Raw genomic sequence first — 19110 nt, forward strand, 5'->3', positions numbered from 1 at the left:
CGAGACGGTGTGTGTGTGTGTGTGTCCTCCACCCTCTCCAGCACAACTGTTGGGCACCAGCTTCCTTGCCAAACCAGCCCGGAGGGTTAGGGTTGTTGCTGTTGCTGCATGGCCAGGGGGTGGGGGTGGGATCCTGTCTGCAGCCTGGCCCCCACAAGGCAGCATCCTAACCATCTGATCGGAGGGTGAGGGGTAGCAACAGCCTCCCTTCGCCCTTCCTTGCCAAAAACGAGAGCAAAGAAAAAAACGGAGAGGCAAAAGGAGGGCAGCCCCTTCAGACCAGGAGCTTCACCTCTGCTGAAAGCACCTTCCTGCCCATCAAAGCAACGTGCACTCCTGGTCTCAGAAGGGGGTCTCCGGCAGACCCTTCACAATGGCCACCACTCCTGCTTCGCCTCTGCGTGACTGTCCAACGTGCAACGTGAGAGGGTTCGCAACGTGGGTGTCCTCCTGAACTCACGGCTGTCTTTGGAAGAGCACGTGACGGCCGTGGCCAGGGGGACTTTTTATCAGATCCGCCTGATTCGCCAGTTGCATCCCTTTCTGGATCGGGACTCGTTAAATATGATCACTCATGCCCTTGTTACTTCCCACCTGGACTACTGCAATGCTCTCTACATGGGGCTCCCCTTGAGGAGCACCCGGAGGCTCCAGCTGGTCCAGAACGCGGCCGTGCGGGTGGTTATGGGAGCGACGTGGCGCTCCCATGTGACGCCCCCCTCCTGTGCGAGCTGCACTGGCCCCCGGTGGTCTTCCAGGTGCGCTTCGAGGTTTTGGTTACCACCTTTAGAGCGCTCCATGGCATCGGACCGGGGTATTTACGAGACCGCCTTCTGCTACCAATAGCCTCTCACCGACCAGTACGCTCCCATAGAGAGGGGCTTCTCAGGGTGCCGTCGGCCAAACAGTGTCGACTGGCGGCCCCCAGGGGGAGAGCCTTCTCTGTGGGGGCACCTACTATCTGGAACGAGCTCCCCCCAGAGAGACGGAGGATCCAGGATCTGCGCACGTTTCGTCGTGCTTTCAAAACTTTTTTATTTCAGCAGGCTGGCCTGGCCTAACTCTCCTCTTTTAAATTTTTAACTCGTTTGATTTTATAAATTGGGTGTTTTAATCTGTGTTTCGGCCAAAATATTTAATAATTTTAAGGGACTTTTAATATTTGTATTATCTGTATTTTATCTTGGCTGTTCACCACCCTGAGTCCTCCGGGAGTAGGGCGGTATAGAAATTTGATAAATAAATAAATAAATAAATAAAATACTGAGGGGTCCTGGGTGCTCTCTGAGCTTGGCTGTTTTCTTGCAGATGTTTCATGACCCAAACTAGGAAATATCATCAATGCTCACTTGCAAACCCCCTTCCCTTCCAGCACTGATGACGTTACCTAGTTTGGGTCATGAAAGGTCTGCAAGAAAACCACCAAGCTCAGAGAGCACCAAGGAGCCCTCGTTTCAACCTGAGCTACAAAGATTCTCCTTTATTGATGCCCAATATTAGCCCACTGAATCTCTGTCTGGTCCAGCCAGCCTAAGAGCTGGGGCACATCTGGGGCTCCAGAGTGAGGGGCTGCATAAACCATGCCCGATACTCCCCTCTCCTCTGACTTCCAGCAGCCTTTTCTGGGCTTCCCTTGAGCTTCCACCTTAAGTAAAAACACCGGGAGTAAATGCCACGAAAGTTAATCCACATCCCGGCAGTTACTTCCTCATCCTCCGGGCTCCATGCAAAGGGCTGCTTAACCCCCAGAGGTTTGAGGCCTCTTTTCCTTTCCTAAGCCATCACTCAAGAGAGCCCACCGGCCCAGGCTCCATCCACCGCATCATCTACCAATCTAAACGTCCAGAGCAAGAAGTGAAACTGGGGTGGAGGCGAAGTCCAGGATTCTCTGCTAGACCTCAAGGGTCACCCTGTCATTGATTAATGCAGGCAAAAGTGGGGAGAGCAATTTCAACTAAGCCCTGCTAAGGCTTTTAGGCAATTGTTATTCTGTTCCAAAGCAAAACATTCCGGAAACTTAAAATTTTGCAAGTAAATGCATTTGTGACTTGGTTAGGAATGACTCATCGGCACTATTTGTCTGGATTTGGGAGAACTCATTTTGGCAACCCAACTCACGGTTGAGAAAGCCCCTGTGCTTGGATGCCCTGAAACGCAGAGCCCCTCCTAGCCTTCCAGTCAGTCTAGGCTCTGGCTGAGCCTCTCTCGCTCCCCCCCACAGAATTGTGCCAGCTCACCTTCTTGTGCTGCTTGTCACTCTCGCCTCCCTGGTCGGTGGCTCTGAAGGCCGAGTCCCCCGGAGAACCTGGGAAGGGAAGGGAAAGGAAGAAACGGTTCCCGTAATGTACCAGCCAATTTCAGAAGAACCCAGATAAGCCGCACCATTTCAGAAACAATCTGCTCCACATTCATTCTGTTCCTTCCTTCCTTCCTTCCTGGGCCAGCAACCTGCCTGGGCCCTGCTCACCAGGCTTACGATACTGGGGGTGGGGAAGCTACCGTATTCTGCAGTGAGGGAGCTCCTTTGAGAAAAGCAATCCTAGCAGTTTTCTCTTACGAGTCTGTCCACGGGACACTGAAAGTTCTCTCGCAGGTTATTTGTAATCCCCGTTTTAAAATGCACCAATGGGGCGAAATTTCTCCAGGTAGGTGGTAAGGAACAGAGCACTACAGTACAGCCACGTCTGCTGTCCCTGGATTCACCCTCAGGCCAAGGAAAAGACGCCAGGGCTGGCTTGTGGGGGCGGTTGGGGCCACCCCATTCGATTAGGTTCCTCTGGCTGGGCCCTTTTGGACACTGTTTCCAAGCCCTGGGGCAATGCAAAGAGTCGCGTGAGAGTGGGATGGGCAGCACAGAAATGCAATAAATAAATAAAATCAAACTAAAATGGGACCAAGTTCAAGGGCTGCTGAAGCAATGAACGGAATGGGGAGGCTGTGCTGCCGAAGGGGAATTGGGAAAGAGGCACCTTTGAGCAGCCAGGGAGGCCACCGTCTTTGATACTATCGGAACTGAAGTGGCGTTGGAGCTGTTACACAAAAGGCTGTTGCGGTGTGGATGTCTATTTCCCTCATCGAATTATGTGGAAAGAGCGGTTGCTTAATAACAGTAATAAAACAATTAGCAGCAATTGCAACACTCTGATTAATAATCTAGAAATTTATTAACTGAGCCTGGTTTATCTCTTTCCAGCTAGCCTAAAGGTAGAGGGAGAGACTTTTTTGTGAAGGAGCAGACCTGCCTCAAGCCATTCCAGTTTGATGGCATGGAGGAAATTACCATCCATCCATTCACTTTTTACATTTTACATTTCTGAACCTCCCTTTTCCTTGTCTATGGAGATTCTCAGCCATCCAGGTGATGGTTGTGCCCAAGGGTGCTTTTCTCCAAGAGGCAACTGGACTTCCTTGTTTTTCTGTGAAGACTTTTCGCTTCCCATCCAAGAAGCTTCTTCAGCTCTGACTGGATGCCTCTTGGATGAGAAGTGAAATGCCTTCAAAGAAAAACAAGAAAGTCCAGTTGCCTCTTATCAAAAGTACCTTTGGGACACCCCTAAGGTGCTTTTTCAAAATGTTTCACTCCTCATCCAAGAAGCTTCATCGGTTCTGATGGCAGGGGGGATGGAAGGATCCCCACAATCAAAACCGATGAAGCTTCTTGGATAAGGAGTGAAAAGTTGTCTTCTTCTTCTTCTTCCTCAAGGAAAAAAAGCACCTTTGAGCCCACTTTGACCTGGATGACTGAGACTCTCCAGAGACGTTTATTCCGCCTATAGTTTCCTGACTCTGTTTCTGCCCCCTCGGAGCAGAGGGGGAGAAAAGGGGGTTCCTGGGGAGGGTAGAGAACAGGAGGAGACGAGGAAGCTGCAAGAGGAAAGCCAAGAAGGCGTCATCTGGAAGGTTAGCTTTGCAAAGCAGCTGAAAGAACTAGAAAAGGATTTACTAGAGCAGGAAGGGAGGAGAAACACAGGCAGGCAGACGTGCTCCGTTCCCAAAATCTACCCTGAGATTGCAGTTTATTTAACAGCCAGCCGAGGTTGGAAAAATGCGGTTTTAAAGGCCAGAAAGTCTGGCCTGAGGAGAGGGGACCGTCTTCGGGTACAATTGATACCCTGTTCCGTTGGTTAATTGAAGCAATTAATCAATGGACTAGCTTGCCTCTCTGGGTGGTGGGGGCTCCATTGCTGAGGTTTTCAAGAAAAGCCTGGACAGCAGTTTGTCCAGGGGTGGGATTCAGCCTATTCGGACCGATTCAGGCGTACCGGTAGCTCCAACGATCAGCTGAGAGCAAACCGGTTCGCTCTGACAATCAAGGTGGGCCCGGCCGCCTGCCCCTGCTCTATACTGACCTTTCTTTCCTTTGTTTGAAGCCCAGCTGATTGGCTGTTTTACTCACAGGGGCTGCAGTAGAAGGTAAGTTTGAGAGCTGAATTCAAACGCACCGCACACGTGCAGAGTGTGCCTGCGCTCAGCGAACTTGTTGTTACACCAGTTGAATCCCACAACGGCGTTTGTCCCCGATGGTCTAAGCCTAAGGTCTCCGGCCTTGGGCTGGGGGTTGGACTAGGAGACCTCTGAGGTCCCTTCCAGCCCTAGGATTCTCCGATTCTAAGGCTAAAGGCAAACCCCCGGCTGGGATGGTGCAAGGAAAGGGGAAGTGGCTTTACCACCTGGCCTCACCGGGACTGAAAAGGGCCAAAAGGAGAGTGAAAGCTCAGCCGTCTCCCCAACTCAAGGGGCCTCTCAAGCTTATTTAAACGATGCTGCTTTTCTGGTAACATAAATATTGGTATTGAACTGAATAAAACCCAAAAGTCCACTAACTAGGAACCAGAAGTCGTCTAGGTAGCCGTATTTTTAAACCTCAGCCTAAAAAGAGCTGTATTTTTTTTTTTTTAACATAGGTACACACAGACATTTACAAGTTTAAATTCCTCTCATTGGAGGGACATTCTATCGCTTTATCAATGCGCCAGTAATGCATATTTTACTTACCTGCAATTGTTTTGTTTCTTGCAGCTTGAATGGAAAAAGAGGGTGAGATCTATCACAAAATTCCTTTTTCCAAAATTCCTTTTTCTGGACTTTCCTTGGTTTCTTCCCTTTGAAAACGTTTCGCTTCTCAACCCAGGAGCTTCATCAGTTCTGGATGAGGAGTGAAACGTTTTCAAGGAAAAAAACCAAGAAAGTCCAGCTGCCTTTCGAAACAAGCTTTGGCCCAACCATGACCTGGGTGATGCAGAATCTCCACAGACGGATTCCCTTTTCCAATTTTCTTTCTCTTCATTATATGATTTTATTGTAGTGCTTAAAACTGGTAATCCATTGAATCACTGCAGGGTATGTATTGAAGATTTAAAAGACTCTAAAATGTTCCTTTCTATACAACTCCAGAAAAACTACCTAGAGTGCATAAAGGTGCTTCAAAACATGCCTGATAGACATGTAAAAACATTCTGGAACATTCTGGATTGAAATACCTACGCTGATACAAAGAATTTCAAAGGCTTAGATTCAACTGAATCTCGTTGGGACTAATGGACCTAGAAAAGGGTCACGGAAGGCTATTTTTATATGTGATTACTGCTACGAGGCTATTATATGCACAGAGATGGAAAGACGCTGATATACCCACAATGGAGGGAAAGCCGAGGAAAAGGATGGACCTAGAAGATAGCAAAAGTAACTTGTTACATTTAGGAACCCCATATGGACTTTTTGCTTAAAAAAAAAGGAATTTGTGATTTATGGGTCTGATGATTAGAAAGAGCAGTTTATGAAAGAAAGAACTTATGATGCAATTTTAGAGCAACAGTAAAATATAAATGCATTTATAGCATGTATCAAAACAGAAGCCGCTTCTTTAACTTCTAATTTTTTCCTATTTATGGGGTTTGTATATTTTGCTGTTAATAATATTTATGTTTTAAAAATGATTCGTATTTTTTTACCGATTGTTTTATATATGAGATGTTTTATAAGATATAAATTTGTTTTACATTGTTATGTTGCATTGTTGTACACTGTCCAGAATTGCTTATTGGGAGATGGGTAATCATACGGATTTGATTAATATTTCTATTTTCTTTCTTAATTACCCACTATTTTTATTTACTTTGTTTTCTAATATTGGCATTGCTTTTATTTTGTTAAAAAAATCTCCAATCAAAATATACCAACAGATCCTAAATTTTTTCTAAGCAGAGGTCCCTCAGCTAATCCAGTAGCAATGCCCTGAGGTGAACTTTGCCCAAAGACAAAGGAATTAGGCTTGGGGAATCAAGAGAGGAAGAACTGGGGGGGGGGGGGGCAGGGCAGAGGAGGGGGGACGAGAAGTGTGAAACAAATGCCGCTTTTCCACTTTCCCAGCCATCTGCACAGCTGAAGGAAAATGCTCTGGGGAAGAGCAGGAAGCACCCATTTAAAAAGAAATAAAACACTTTCTGTACCATAAACGACTGTCCAGACTGAGAAAGTGAGATACTGGGGATCAGAGGCTTATCGCCCTTCTGGAAGATAATGCAGCAATTAAAATAAACAATGAAAAAGGCATAATCTCTTATCTGGTCTTGTCTGTTTGTAGAGCAATTTAGCAGTAATTATATTGTGCTTAGTAATGGTGACATTACAGCTATTTAGAGTACTTTCTGGGCAAAAAGTGAAATAAGTGGCCCACTCCATTCCACTCACCGCAGGTAGATCAGGTAGTCTCACCTGCGTCAGATAAATGGCAACCCCATTCTATAGGCCAAAGGGCCGAGGGAGCCGGTCAGATTCTCCACCAGAATCCCATTAGCAGGCCAAGCCTTCTTCCTGGAAAGCCCTACAACCCCCTAGTCCGTGGCACCGTACCGGTCCGTGGCATGTTGGGAACCGGGCCACGCAAGCGGTGGGTGCACACGTGAAACCATTCCCTTCCTCCCTCTGCTGGCGCCAGTCCACAGAGCCGGAGAGGTCGGGGACGGCTGCCCTGCAGATTTGAGGGACAAAACAGCGGCTAGATTTGGATGTAATTATATGTGTTATTATTTATACACATCTGCGTCCATGGTAGGCAGGTGGAAGGGAACGGAAGACAGATTGGCTTTAAAGCTGAGGCCTCGAGTAGGCCTTGGCAGCAGCACACAGTGCAGCTTACATTATCTTCGTGGGGGTGGGGGAATCTCCAGGGAGGCTGGAGAGGGGTGTTAAGAGGGGTCCTAGCCTGGAGCCCTTGCAGTGTAGAAAGTGGCACAAGGCCTGGCCTCCCCGAGAACCCCTGAAGCCTCACCTGACTGTCAGTCTGGAGAGATTCTCGTAACGTGGGCGACTAGCAATAAAGCTTCTTCTTGGTACAATTTATGCACAACACAGATGCACACAGGATCTTGCCTCCCGGAGACCCAGAGCGAAAGGGAGCTGCCCCCAGACCAGCAGCATTGTCTGTGAGAATCGCTCAGGCTGATGGGCCCCTGCTTTGCTTTTCCTGGGACATTGTGATCTATCAATTGGGACAGATTTATTGCTTGAAATTGTGAAATCCTTCGCACATTCTTGAACAAGGAGGTTTAATCTTATCAGAGCGGAATTGGATTAGCAAGCGTGCTCCTGAACACTTGCTCCGTTTATGCAGGAGGAACGGCTTCCTGAGAGTAACGATAAAAGAGCCTTGGTCCGGCAAATGGAAATTACTAGGTCTGCATATAGACCCTTCTTAAGAGTTCTCCACAGCTAGCTTAGAGAATCAGAATCAGAATAGAGCTGGAAGGGACCTTGGAGGTCTTCTAGTCCAGCCCCCTGCTTAAGCAGGAGATCCTATACCAGTGATGGCTAACCTTTTTGCCGTTGTGTGCCAAAAGCGGGGGGAGTGGGGGGAGGGTCGCACATGCGCATGCCCACACCCATAATTCAGTGTGTCCCACCCCCCCGCGCATGCGACCCCTTGCACTCCCCCTGCTTTTTCCATGTGATGGCCTGGTGGGCCTGGTAGACCCGTTTTTTTTGCCCTCCCCAGGCTCCAGAGCCTTTCTAGGAACCTGGGGAAGGCGAAAATGGCCTCCCCCCCCGGAGGCCAGAAACAGACCGTTTCCCATGCGCCGGAGCTGAGCTAGGCAACACTCACGTGCCCATCGATATGGCTCTGCGTGCCACCTGTGGCACGCGTGCCATAGGTTCACCATCACGGTCCTATAACATTTCAGACAAATGGCTGTCCATTCTCTTCTTAAAAACCTCCAGTGACGAAGCACCCACAACTTCTGTTCCACTGGCCAACTGTCCTGACTGTCAGGAAGTTTCTCTTTAATTCCCGGTTGCTTCTCCCCTTGATTATCGTTTCCATCCGTTGCTTCTTGTCCTGCTTTCTAGTGCTTTGGAGAATAGGTTGACCCCCACTTCTCTGTGGCAGCTTTCAAGTACTGGAATGTGTCCTCAGGAGATGACCTGAGGCTGCCACATCAGTCTGGACAGCACAGATCAAAAGACGGCTGTCCTCTTTCCTCCCTGCTCCCCCCCCGCCCCAATCTCTCCCTAGAGAAAGAAGTCTCTTGCCAGCCAGGCTGGATTCCCTTAAAAGCAGGGATCTCCAAACTTGGCAACTTTTAGACTTGTGGATTTCAACTTGCAGAATTCCCGTCCGCATGGCTGGCTGAGGAATTCTGGGAGTTGAAGTCTGCAAGCCTTAAAAGTTTTTTAAAATTAATTAATTAATTAATTAATTAAATTTATATTGCCGCCTATTGCCGCCCATGGCGACTCAAGGCGGCTTACAGAATATAAAACCACATTTAAAACAATAAAACTAATAAAAAGAAACAAATAAATTAATATAGTATAATATATTAAATTAACCCCACACCCCTGCACCGGTGACAGCAGATCACACGAGCCATTTAATGGGCTCCATCCCGCTCTGGGTTCCCCAGGCCAAGTTTGGAGACTCCTGCCTTAAAGCACCTGAATTTTGGCTAGAGGTCTGTAAACTAGCTCAAATATCAGGCCATGTACTGCCCCAGCTCCGGATCCCAAGGAGTGTGACACACACAAAGCTCCAAAAACTCCGTTTAATATAAACAGACCCCTTTCAAAATGCAGGCTTTCAGTGCAAATGTCCTTATCAGCCTGCTATGAATTACAGAGAATAAACAAAGTCCGACAAGGGTTGGCAACCAGCCCAGAAACCACGATGTAACAAGAAACTCACTCTCAAAATGCTCTGTGTAGTAATTAAACGTTGTTTCCAGCAGTGTTTGCTACCTGTGAGCGAACTTAAATAGGCTAAGGGAGTGGCCAATTAGCCCCAAGCCTTACTCTTGAGGAGACCTCCTCCTGAGTAGCCACTCCTGCCTTTTGGCAGCCCTGCGTGCTCGACCATTGAGAAGAGGCTCCTCCACTTCACTCTCTTCACTTGAAGGAGCCTCTGGAGGTTCTGAAGGCCCTGGCTGAGTCTCTGCCTCTGGCACCACATCCTCTTCAGCCTCCTCGCTGTCCGACTCGAGCGCCGGCTGCACAGGCTGCTGGTGTGACCCCACACCAGCCTCCTCATCGTCAGGATCAGCCACAATCCGTGCAGGCTGCTGGCGGACCACAACAGGCCATGGGATTAAATGGGGCCCCCACCCCCAAATATAATCCAGGAATTAAGGCAAATTGTAGGGAACCCTCCCTGCACGGCTGGTATTCTGGACCAAGCAGCTGGTAGGGGTAGAAGCTACCCTGCCCTAGACAACTTTGTGCTTTTCCCTTCCCCACCCTCCGGGTGAAGCTGGCCCAACTTAAGTCCAGTTCCCAACAGGACCCCCAGCTGGAATGCAGGCAAAGGAGGCTCAGCCCAGCCTCACCCACCCTGCCTGTGTTCCCCTTCTGGAGGTGGCTGGGACAACCTAGGGAAAGGTGCCCTCCTGGCATGGCTCTGCCTGCCCTGGGTTGACTTGAGAGGAAGACCCCAGAGCAACCAAGACAGAGCCACGGCTGAGAGGCTGCCTTGATTGGCACGTGGTGGCGTAATTCAAGCTCCTGGTGTCCTCCTTTCAACCCCGCAGGGCTGGGGGCCCGACTGCCTTCCCTACAACCATGCCAATGACTTAATTCTGCTGGAGACGCCTCTCTGAGGATGCAGGAGCTCTGCTGGGGAAACACAGGAAAGGGTGCCAGGCTGCCTCAGGGCAGGCGCTGCGTAAGGGGTGCGCTCGGCTCCCATAAGGAAGCACCTCTGCTTCATCAAGCTTTCAGGGCTTAAATTATACTACCAGGACTAATTTGAATTTTGATTTTAATTGGGGTTTGTGCTGTGTTTTTGTTGCTGTAGGCTGTCTTAATGTTGGCATAACAGACAGGCACAGTCCAGTTTCCGTAATAAGATCAAATAAACAAAAAAGCAAATAGAATGGGAACAAAATGAATTAATAGGAAGGATTACAGCCTGGACTTCAGAAATTTGAAACGTTCACACTGTTAAGACCATCTAGGACTCTGAAAGGGTAAGAAAGGCAAATGGACACTGAGCTGCAGAGAAAGGAAATCTGGCAGAGGATTTGAGGTGACTGCACTTTAAGCACAAATTAATCTTCAGCAGATCCTGAAGGGCCATTCCCAGCACCGGTAGCTGCTCATCAGGGCAGAAATGAGCCCATGCATCAGGCGGGGAAAGAAGAATCCATCAAGAGAAAAGGCAGGGATAATTCAAAATGCTTCTTGGCTTCAACCACAGAACGGGGCGGAGGGCACTCTCAGGACAGGACGAGTCCGGATCCTGGGACCGCGGCCATCGGGGGCCAAATCAGGTGGTGGGTTTTGGTTTAGCCGCCAAGAATCAGAAATCAATTTACCCCTCCATGAGTGAACAAGGTGATTAAACATTGTATTGTGTCTTAAGATAGTCTAGCCTTAATTAAAAATCAGAGAATTTGATAATGATATTCAATATTCCAATAATGAAATGACAAAAAATAGTAATTTCTGCAATATTTGTAATGTAAACCTACAGCCACATCTGAAAAGTATGCGTATTCGAGATGGCAACAGTGAACATGTACACATTTTAAAGTATATAGTATTATATTATATAATATCTGCCCAGCTTCTCCATGATTAATAAGACATTTTATAAAATAAATGCTTTCAGCAACTGCAGACTTGCAATTTACATTTCACCAAATTCACCAAAATTGCTTTCCTTGTTCCTGTTTATCTGAATGGAAAGAGCGTACCAGACTCCTCATGAGATCTTGTATGTATATTATTTCAATATAAAACCTACTGACCTTCCCCTTCTGCTTCACTGGCCATTGTTCGTGATTACAGGAGCAAGTTAAAAACAATGAAATACTGCTTTTTTCTAATTTTTACTTTTTCTTAAAAATTGTTTTCTAAAACCGAGAAACTCAATTTATACCATCAAGGAAAGACAATTCTATTAGCCTGACTGGAGCTTACGAAGACTAGCTACAGAATTCCCAAGTCTTAAGAATAAATAAATAAATAAAAAAATCCACCTTAACGGAACAATGATCTCCAATTCCTGCAAGCATTTTATCATTACAGTTTTTGAAAAAGGAGGAGTATTTAAATGAGAATAAAGAAAAGTGCATTTTACACACCTAACAAGAGTAGATCAGAAGCTCCTATGACTTCATTAACCAAATTGTAACCTGTGAGAAACCAGCAGAAGGAGGGGAAGAAAATTATAAGCACTACAAATGGCAAAGGAAAGGCAACACCACGTGGGAGGATCGACAACAAGGGCCACACAGGGACTTCCTCAGAGATGGCACACCAAGAGCTACCGACAAGGGGAAGGAGGATCCATAAATGAATTGCCACAAAGGGAAGGGGGCCGGTCCAATTTCCAAAATCGAAAGTGCATAGGAGGGTCTCATCTACTGGCCCTGAATTTCTGAACGTTGTTTCAGAACTTGAGACTTTGAAAATCTGAGTTTCTTCACCACTCACCCAGGACCCTACTCTAAATAAACGCCCCTCCCCCCGCAAAGCCAGGGCACCGGAGATTTCCAGAAGACGCAGCCACCTTTTCCTTTCCCTCCCTCCCAGAGGCTGTCTTCCATTCTGCCTGCCCCTTCCCAGATCACATCTGGTGACGGGCATTGTTAGGCCAACGCTCAATTTGGCCTCCACAGAGTGCCCTCGCTGAGGAAGAGGAGGAGGACCAGCTCAGTGCAAAATCAGGCCAGGGAGTAACTCTCTGGCAGGGACTCAGAAGAAGTCACAGCAAAAATCAACTCTCCCGAGGTCTCCGAGAAGAAACCTCCGGGGCTGTGACCCAAAAGAGTCCAATGTGGCATAATTGTTATGGGCAGCATTGCAGGCAAACTCTGCACACAACTGGAAGTTCAATCCTGACCGGCTCAAGGTTGACTCAGTGTTCCATCCTTCCGAGGTTGGTAAAATGAGAGCCAAGATGGTTGGGGGCCATAGGCTGACTCTGTAAACTGCTTAGAGGACTGTAAAGCACTGTGAAATGGTATAGAAGTCTCAGTGCTTCTGCTGTTCCCATCATCATCTCCCATCTATTCCCATCTATGCCCATCATCATCTCCTCCAGAAAGGTGGCCTCTCCCAGGCGGGACCCGCTTCCTGGGCTGTCTAGGTCTCAAGAGACCTGGGGGGATCCTGGAAGTCAGGCTGTTTGCCAGGGAGAGCAGTCTCTGCTGCTTTCCACAAGGCCTGCAATGCTCATGCCTTAACCCGCTCCCAAAGTGTTTCAGGTTCAAAGGGCTAAGAAATGCAAAATAGGATTCCTTTCCAGCTTCTCCTTGCATTTCGCTCCATTTTGGGAGAAAACAATTCCCTTACCAGGTGTGAAGAAACCGGATAAGGAGCTGAAGGTCTCGCTGATCTTGTGGAAGTCAGGCATGAGCTTGGCCAGCTCTTCGGAATCCGGAAGAGCCTTTTTAAGTTTCTCTAGGAACAAAGGAGATAGGAAAATGAGTCATCTCCAGATTTTTAATTAAAAAACAAAGAAAGTTTTGCCTTGGTTTAATTTGTTGCATTTTGCAGAGCATTTCAGGCAGTACAGCTATAAAATTGGGTTGAATCTTCCCCTCCCAGCCAACGGGGGTCTTCAGAGGATGAACAACTTCCCTTGCTTGCGGTCTCCACCCTCAAGGGCTGCCAGCACCAGCAACTCTTAAGCTCACACGAGGCCCAGAATAAATGGCTCAGTCGCAGTCCAGATGCTCCCTGCACACGCAGAAAAGACTTCTACCCATGGGAGGGCACAACAATTCTTGCACTTTGCCACAAGATCACGGGGGGGGGGGGGGAGAGAAATGGGAATCTGACTGCCTAATCTCCAGCTGGAGACAAGAACCCAACATTTCCACCAAAGACCAGCTGAAACCAGGTAGGTCCTGAGTCCTTGCAAACGGGGCAGCTGAGACCCTGGAAGGATTCGATTCCACTGCCAACCACCTCTAGGAGAGAGGCTAAGAGCAGCCACCCCTTTTATGATGAGAATTTGGGGGGGGGGGGGAGCCTGACAAAACCTGTTTACCACCCCAGAAATGGGAAGTGTATGTTTTACTCATCATATTTTTATTATACATAACCTATGTGAGAGTCAGCTCAACAGCAAGATGGGCAGCATGCAAATTTAATAATAAATAAATCATATAAATACAGGTAGTCCTCAACGTACAACAGTTCATTTAGTGAACTGTTCAAAGTTACAACAGCACTGAAAAATGTGACTTATGGCCATTTTTCGCAGTTACGACCTTTGGGGCATCCCCACGGTCATGTGATCAAAACTCAGACGGTTGGCAACTGGTTCATGTTTACGACGGGTGCTGTGTCCCAAGGTCACGTCATCTCCTTTTGCCACCTTCTGACAAGCAAAGTCAATGGGGAAGCCAGACTCACTTAACAACTGGGCTGCTAACTTATCAATTGCAGTGATTCATTTTAACAACTGTGGCAAGAAAGGTCATAAAATGGAGCAAAACCCACTTAACAAATGTGTTGCTTAACAGCAGAAAATCTGGGCTCAATTGTGGTCGTACGTCGAGGACAACCTGTGCACAAGGCAGTCTACAATTTAAAAAAAGCAAATTTAGAAAACATTACAGAAAAATAAAATCAAAATCTAATCAAACTAGGCATATTTTCTCCTCCCTCTCTAAGTTATTTGTTTTTTGTTGCCTTCACTAAATGCTAACAAAAAACCTAAAGTAAAATGTTGAGAAATAAGATATATTTCCATTATATAAAATATAATATATTATATTAATATAAAAGTGAAAATAATCTACTGAATTACTTTTTTAAACCCTAATGATCCTCTTTTTATTTTTTTAAAGTAACTGTAATTTTAGCTTTAGCCTAGTCTTATTTGTTATGTGTTTGTTGGCTTGACAATGAGTTACTCAGCCTGCTGAATGGGATATTACTTCGTAATAAATAAAATACACTAAGGAAGAGAGAGAATGCAATGGTTGTGCAACAGCACCAGGCAAAAACCTGCATGGCTTTGAAGGGGTCTTCCAGCCAGGAAAAGTATATGAGTACAAGCCAGCAGAAAATAGATTTTCCCTGTATAAAAAACGAGCTTAAATGTCTTGTGTGCGTTACCAACAAGACAGAAGAGGATATAAACCGGGAATATTATCCCCCACACCTCCTTTGCCACAGGGCCAAAAACAAGCAGAGGAAAGGGGGAGGGGGGGAATTATGTTGATTGTTCACTTTTTCTTTTAATTGTCTGCCCTGCTCAGTCACAAGGAAGCAAGGTGGGGGGCTGTATAAAGTCAAGAAGCAAACTTTTCTGAAACAAAGAACTAAATTCCGAAGAAAACAAGGTTTGCAATCCTAAGGTACTCCTGATTAGCACCATAACACCCATGGAAAACCCGAAAGCTGGATTTCATGAACATGTATCTGGAATCAGGCTGCCCTTGGTCAGAACTTGGCCAGGGGCAACAGGAAAACGGAAGCACCAACCGAAGTCGATGTACTCGTCAATTTCCCAAAGGAAGTCAGGAACGATCCATTTGTATTCACTGAGGTCAGGCAACGAATCCTTCCATTGGTTGTAGGTCTAAAATAAGCCAGAAAAGGGGCATCAAGTTTTGCATTCATAACAGAAAGTCTTGAAAAAGTACAGGTAGTTCATTTAGTGACCATCCAAAGTTACGACATCAGTTCATTTAGTGACCATCCAAAGTTACGACATCAGTGAAAAAAGTGACCTGAGCATGTTTCACAGTTACGACCTTTGTAGCATCCCCATGATCAGGTGATCAAAATTCAGAGGTTTGATTTTATGTTTTGTTTAAAATTCAAAAAAAATTTAAAAAAAAATTCAGAGGTTTGGCAACTGGTCCATAGTTACGACCGCTGCAGTGTTCCAAGGTCACATGATCCCCTTTTGTGACCCTCTGACAAGCAAAGTCAATGGGGAAGCCAGATACGCTTAACGACCGTGTAACTAACTTTATCAACTGCAGTGATTCGCTTAACAACCGTGGCAAGAAAAGTTGTAAAATGTGGCAAAACTCACTTAACAAATGTCTCACTTCACAACAGAAACTTTGGGCTCAATTGCGGTTGTAAGCAAAGGACTACCCATATTCCAGAAAACCCAGCCCTAATCAACTAGTTCTGATGTATGAATACTGATTAACCAAGTTAATATCTGAATGGGTCTTGGAGACCGGAAAGATGGCACGGCAGCAGGGGGATAGGCAGAGGCAGACCCAGCTGGCTGGCAGGATGGTATCTGAGGTGGCTGCCTTCTGACTATCCAACCGCCACCCCTGAGGACCTCCTCCCCCACCCCTCACAAATCAGTTTACTGAGCCCAATTAGTCTACTGAAAAAATGGCTGCTGGTGAAACACAAAAGTTGGCTTTTCCTTATTTCTTTAGCTGTTACGTACCGCCTGTCTTGCCAAGAGGTGGACTTGGGTGGCTTACAACCAAGCAAAACTAAGTTTTGGACAAAGGGCTGATACATCAGGAAGAAGGTCAAGCCCATGTCCAGGGAGTCCTCGACTTATGACCTTAAAGGAGTCCAGAATTTCCATTGTAATTGATGACGCTCCTATGTCACTCATGTGACTGGAGATGATTTTATGACTTTTTTGCAGTGGTTCTTAAGTGAATGCAGTGGTCATTAAGCAAATCAATTTATTCCTATGGGCATTTTTTGCCAGAAACCAGCAAACCCCGGCTGTAAATTGCAGCCACGTGACCACAGGATGGCCAGAGAGGCAAGCCATTGCCAAATGCAGCCACGTGACCACAGGGTCCTACGTAGGTTTGGACAGGCCTGTCGTTAATTTCAAATGGTTGCTAAGTGACTAGTTGTTAAGCAAGGACTACCCGGTCTACGTGAAGCAACCGGCATAGAAAGAGCTCCCTTTCCCAACTTAGATGCCTTCCAAATGGGTGGCCTTCAGACCTGACAAAGACCAATTTCCCCATCTGAATCCAGGTTCAGGAGGATTTGGGGTGGACCCATCCTTCTGGGCTGCCGTTTTGCCACCTGGCAGATTTCAGAACTGTACTTAATCTAATTGCAGTAGCCATTCAGAACTGGGTAAATGCTTATTATAGCTGTAAGAGCATCCCTAAGGAGCTTAGGATATGCCAGGCTTAACGTATCTTTAACAGGATGAAATTTAATAGAGACAGCAGAAAAATCCATCACTTAGAAAATCAAACACATAGGGATATGTTAGAGGGTATGTGACTTAGCGATGGTATTTTGAAACACAGTTAGCAAACTACCTTGGTCAGCGACCATTCGCAAATACAATGGTAATAAAAAAACTACTTTTGCCAATTAAGCCCTGGGAGGAGAGATTAAAGGACCTGGATGTGTTTAGCTCTGAAAACAGAAGATTGAGGGGGCGGAATATGCTAATATTCACAAGATTCACACAGAAGTCAGGAAAAGGAATCGTGGGATTGGAATGGAGTTGAGAGATAATCTAATATTGCTTGTTATTTTATGAAAAATGAACAATTATTTAAAAATGCCACGTGCCCACCAAGGAAGACAAACTTTTGCTGGAGCTTGCTTTAAAAAGTGTTCATTTTGCCACGGATCTAATAGACATGAAGAAAAACCCAAACCAACTTCAGCAAGATTCATGATGAATTTATTTTATATTGCAAACTTATGAATTAAAGGTATCCGGAGAGAAAAAAATTGGGACTGACCCAGGACAAGGTGGGACTCTAACAAAAGGCACATCAGAATGAAGAGCTGCCAAATAGGGATTGATTTTCATAATTTGACTTAAATTGGTGAGCATTTTTTTTTTTTGATGTCAGGAAATGATTGATTTATATAGGTAATCCTCAACTTACAATTACAATTGAGTCCAAAATTTCCATTACTACGTGAGACATTTGTTAAGTGAATTGTGCCCCATTTTACAACTTTTCTTGCCACAGTTGCTAAGTGAATCACTGCAGCTGATAAATTAGTAACCTGGTTGTAAAGTGAATCTGGCTTCCTGATTGACTTTGCTTGTCAGAAGGTCGCAAAACGGGACCACATGACCCCCAGGACACAGCAAAAGTCATAAATAGGAAGCAGCTGCCAAGCCTCTAAATTTTGACCACCTGACCACGGGGGATGCTGCAAAGGTTGCGACTGTGAAAAACGGTCATAACTCACATTTTTTAGTGCCACTGTAACTTTGAAATGGTCACTAAATGAACTGGTGTAAGTCGAGGACTACCTGTATTGAATCGACCCTACTGATTAGAGAAGAAATGCTGGTCTTGAAGAAAAAGCTTTAATTCTTAGAATCCTTTTGTTTGTAAAAGATAATCCATTGAAATACACGCTTCATCCCTAGCCTACAAGCAAATCTAAGACGTCCGACTGAATTAGAGAACCATTTGCTCTACCTCCACCTTCTGTTATTTGAAAGGCTACCCACGTTTCAACCATGAGCCGCCCTTGAGGACAGAGAGCCGGTACCTTTTGGGCCGTGTAGCCGCCACCCACCGCAGAACCCAGCACGAGGTAGCGCAGCCGCAGCAGCCTGGAGGCCACCCGAGCAACCCAAAAGTTCCTAGAGGGCTGGAGGCCAAACTTTACAAGCAGCAGCCTGGAGTTGCGCAAGGGAAGGCGACCGAGGGTGGAGTACTGCGGTGCCGAGGTCCGTGACCGAAGCCTTGGTAGCTTGGAAATGGGAGGGCAGGAATGATGAGTCTTTCGTGAAATAAGATGCAGTTTCTGCAGCGGCAGCTTCCCTCTCGCTCTGTAGGTCCCATTGGCCAAGTTCTGACAGGCAGCGCTAGAGGGAAGGAAAGGCAGATTCTGGATTATTCAAGCAGGAGTCTTACTTTCTCAGAGTCTTGCGTACCAGCAGTTCAAAGTCACTGACTCTGAACATTTCACGTGGAGTTTCTGCAGTTACCCCCCATGCCATCAACCGCTATTTCCCAGGAGGAGGAAGAGGATTCTGGGGTGCATTTTGAGGGGGGTTCAAAAAAGTAGCTGCAGGCTCTTTTTCTTTAAGAGTCCCTTAAAGAAAGAAAAAAGCACCAACTCTGTGCTGCAACCATCCTCTGCTTCCTTTTTGGGAGCAAGTTTGTGGTTAGAGGTCTCACAAAACCATCCTACGTAGAGACTGTGGCCCTCCAGGAGAACATCTGCTGACATGCAAAAAGTACCGCTCCTAAATCAATAAAAGAACCCACAATATTTCATAGTGATTCAATCTTTAGGCTGTAGCCTTCCACAACGTGGATCCCTCTGTGTCTGTGGAGGTTCTCAGTCATCCATTGTCCCAAAGGTGCTTTTCAAAAGAAATCCAGTTGCCGTTCGAAAAGCACCTTTGGGATGGAGACCCCTGAAATTTCTCCACAGCTTCTCAAGGGAGACATAGCCTAACAAACCTCAAGGGAATTTGGCTTGCACAGGTCACCCAAGGGAGTCAGGAAGCCAGCATGCTACAGTTCCTAAACGGTCAGCTATGCAGAGACAATGAAATAACTTCTTATTCTCATGTTTATAAACATACTGTAGATTTACAATGTTGCTAATTATAATGCCTATAAAAGTGGAATTATGCATTCCACATTTGGACCACCTCTCTTTTCAGCTTTCAAAATCTCTATGAAGATCTTGGCCTAGGCTAGAAGGGAGGCCAGC

General features: G+C 46.4%; 1 protein-coding gene across 4 annotated transcripts in view; it reads right to left on the bottom strand.

The window, feature by feature from the left end:
• OPA1 (OPA1 mitochondrial dynamin like GTPase) overlaps window positions 1-19110 on the bottom strand; it is a 59353-nt gene that overhangs the window by 38611 nt on the left and 1632 nt on the right. For 2 of the 4 annotated variants that reach the window (XM_060694431.2, XM_060694430.2), the window contains exons 2-6: window positions 17932-18250; window positions 14935-15031; window positions 12790-12897; window positions 11577-11627; window positions 2238-2305 (exon numbers count right to left, since the gene is read on the bottom strand). In XM_060694431.2, the coding sequence (XP_060550414.2) occupies window positions 2238-2305; window positions 11577-11627; window positions 12790-12897; window positions 14935-15031; window positions 17932-18250 (643 nt within the window). The remainder of the gene's footprint in view (window positions 1-2237; window positions 2306-11576; window positions 11628-12789; window positions 12898-14934; window positions 15032-17931; window positions 18251-19110) is intronic. The other 2 variants (XM_034424556.3, XM_060694432.2) reach the window with 1 other exon arrangement.

The sequence above is a fragment of the Pantherophis guttatus genome, chromosome 6, assembly GCF_059756535.1.
Source record: "Pantherophis guttatus breed Tessera chromosome 6, ASM5975653v1, whole genome shotgun sequence".
Lineage (NCBI taxonomy): Eukaryota > Metazoa > Chordata > Lepidosauria > Squamata > Colubridae > Pantherophis > Pantherophis guttatus.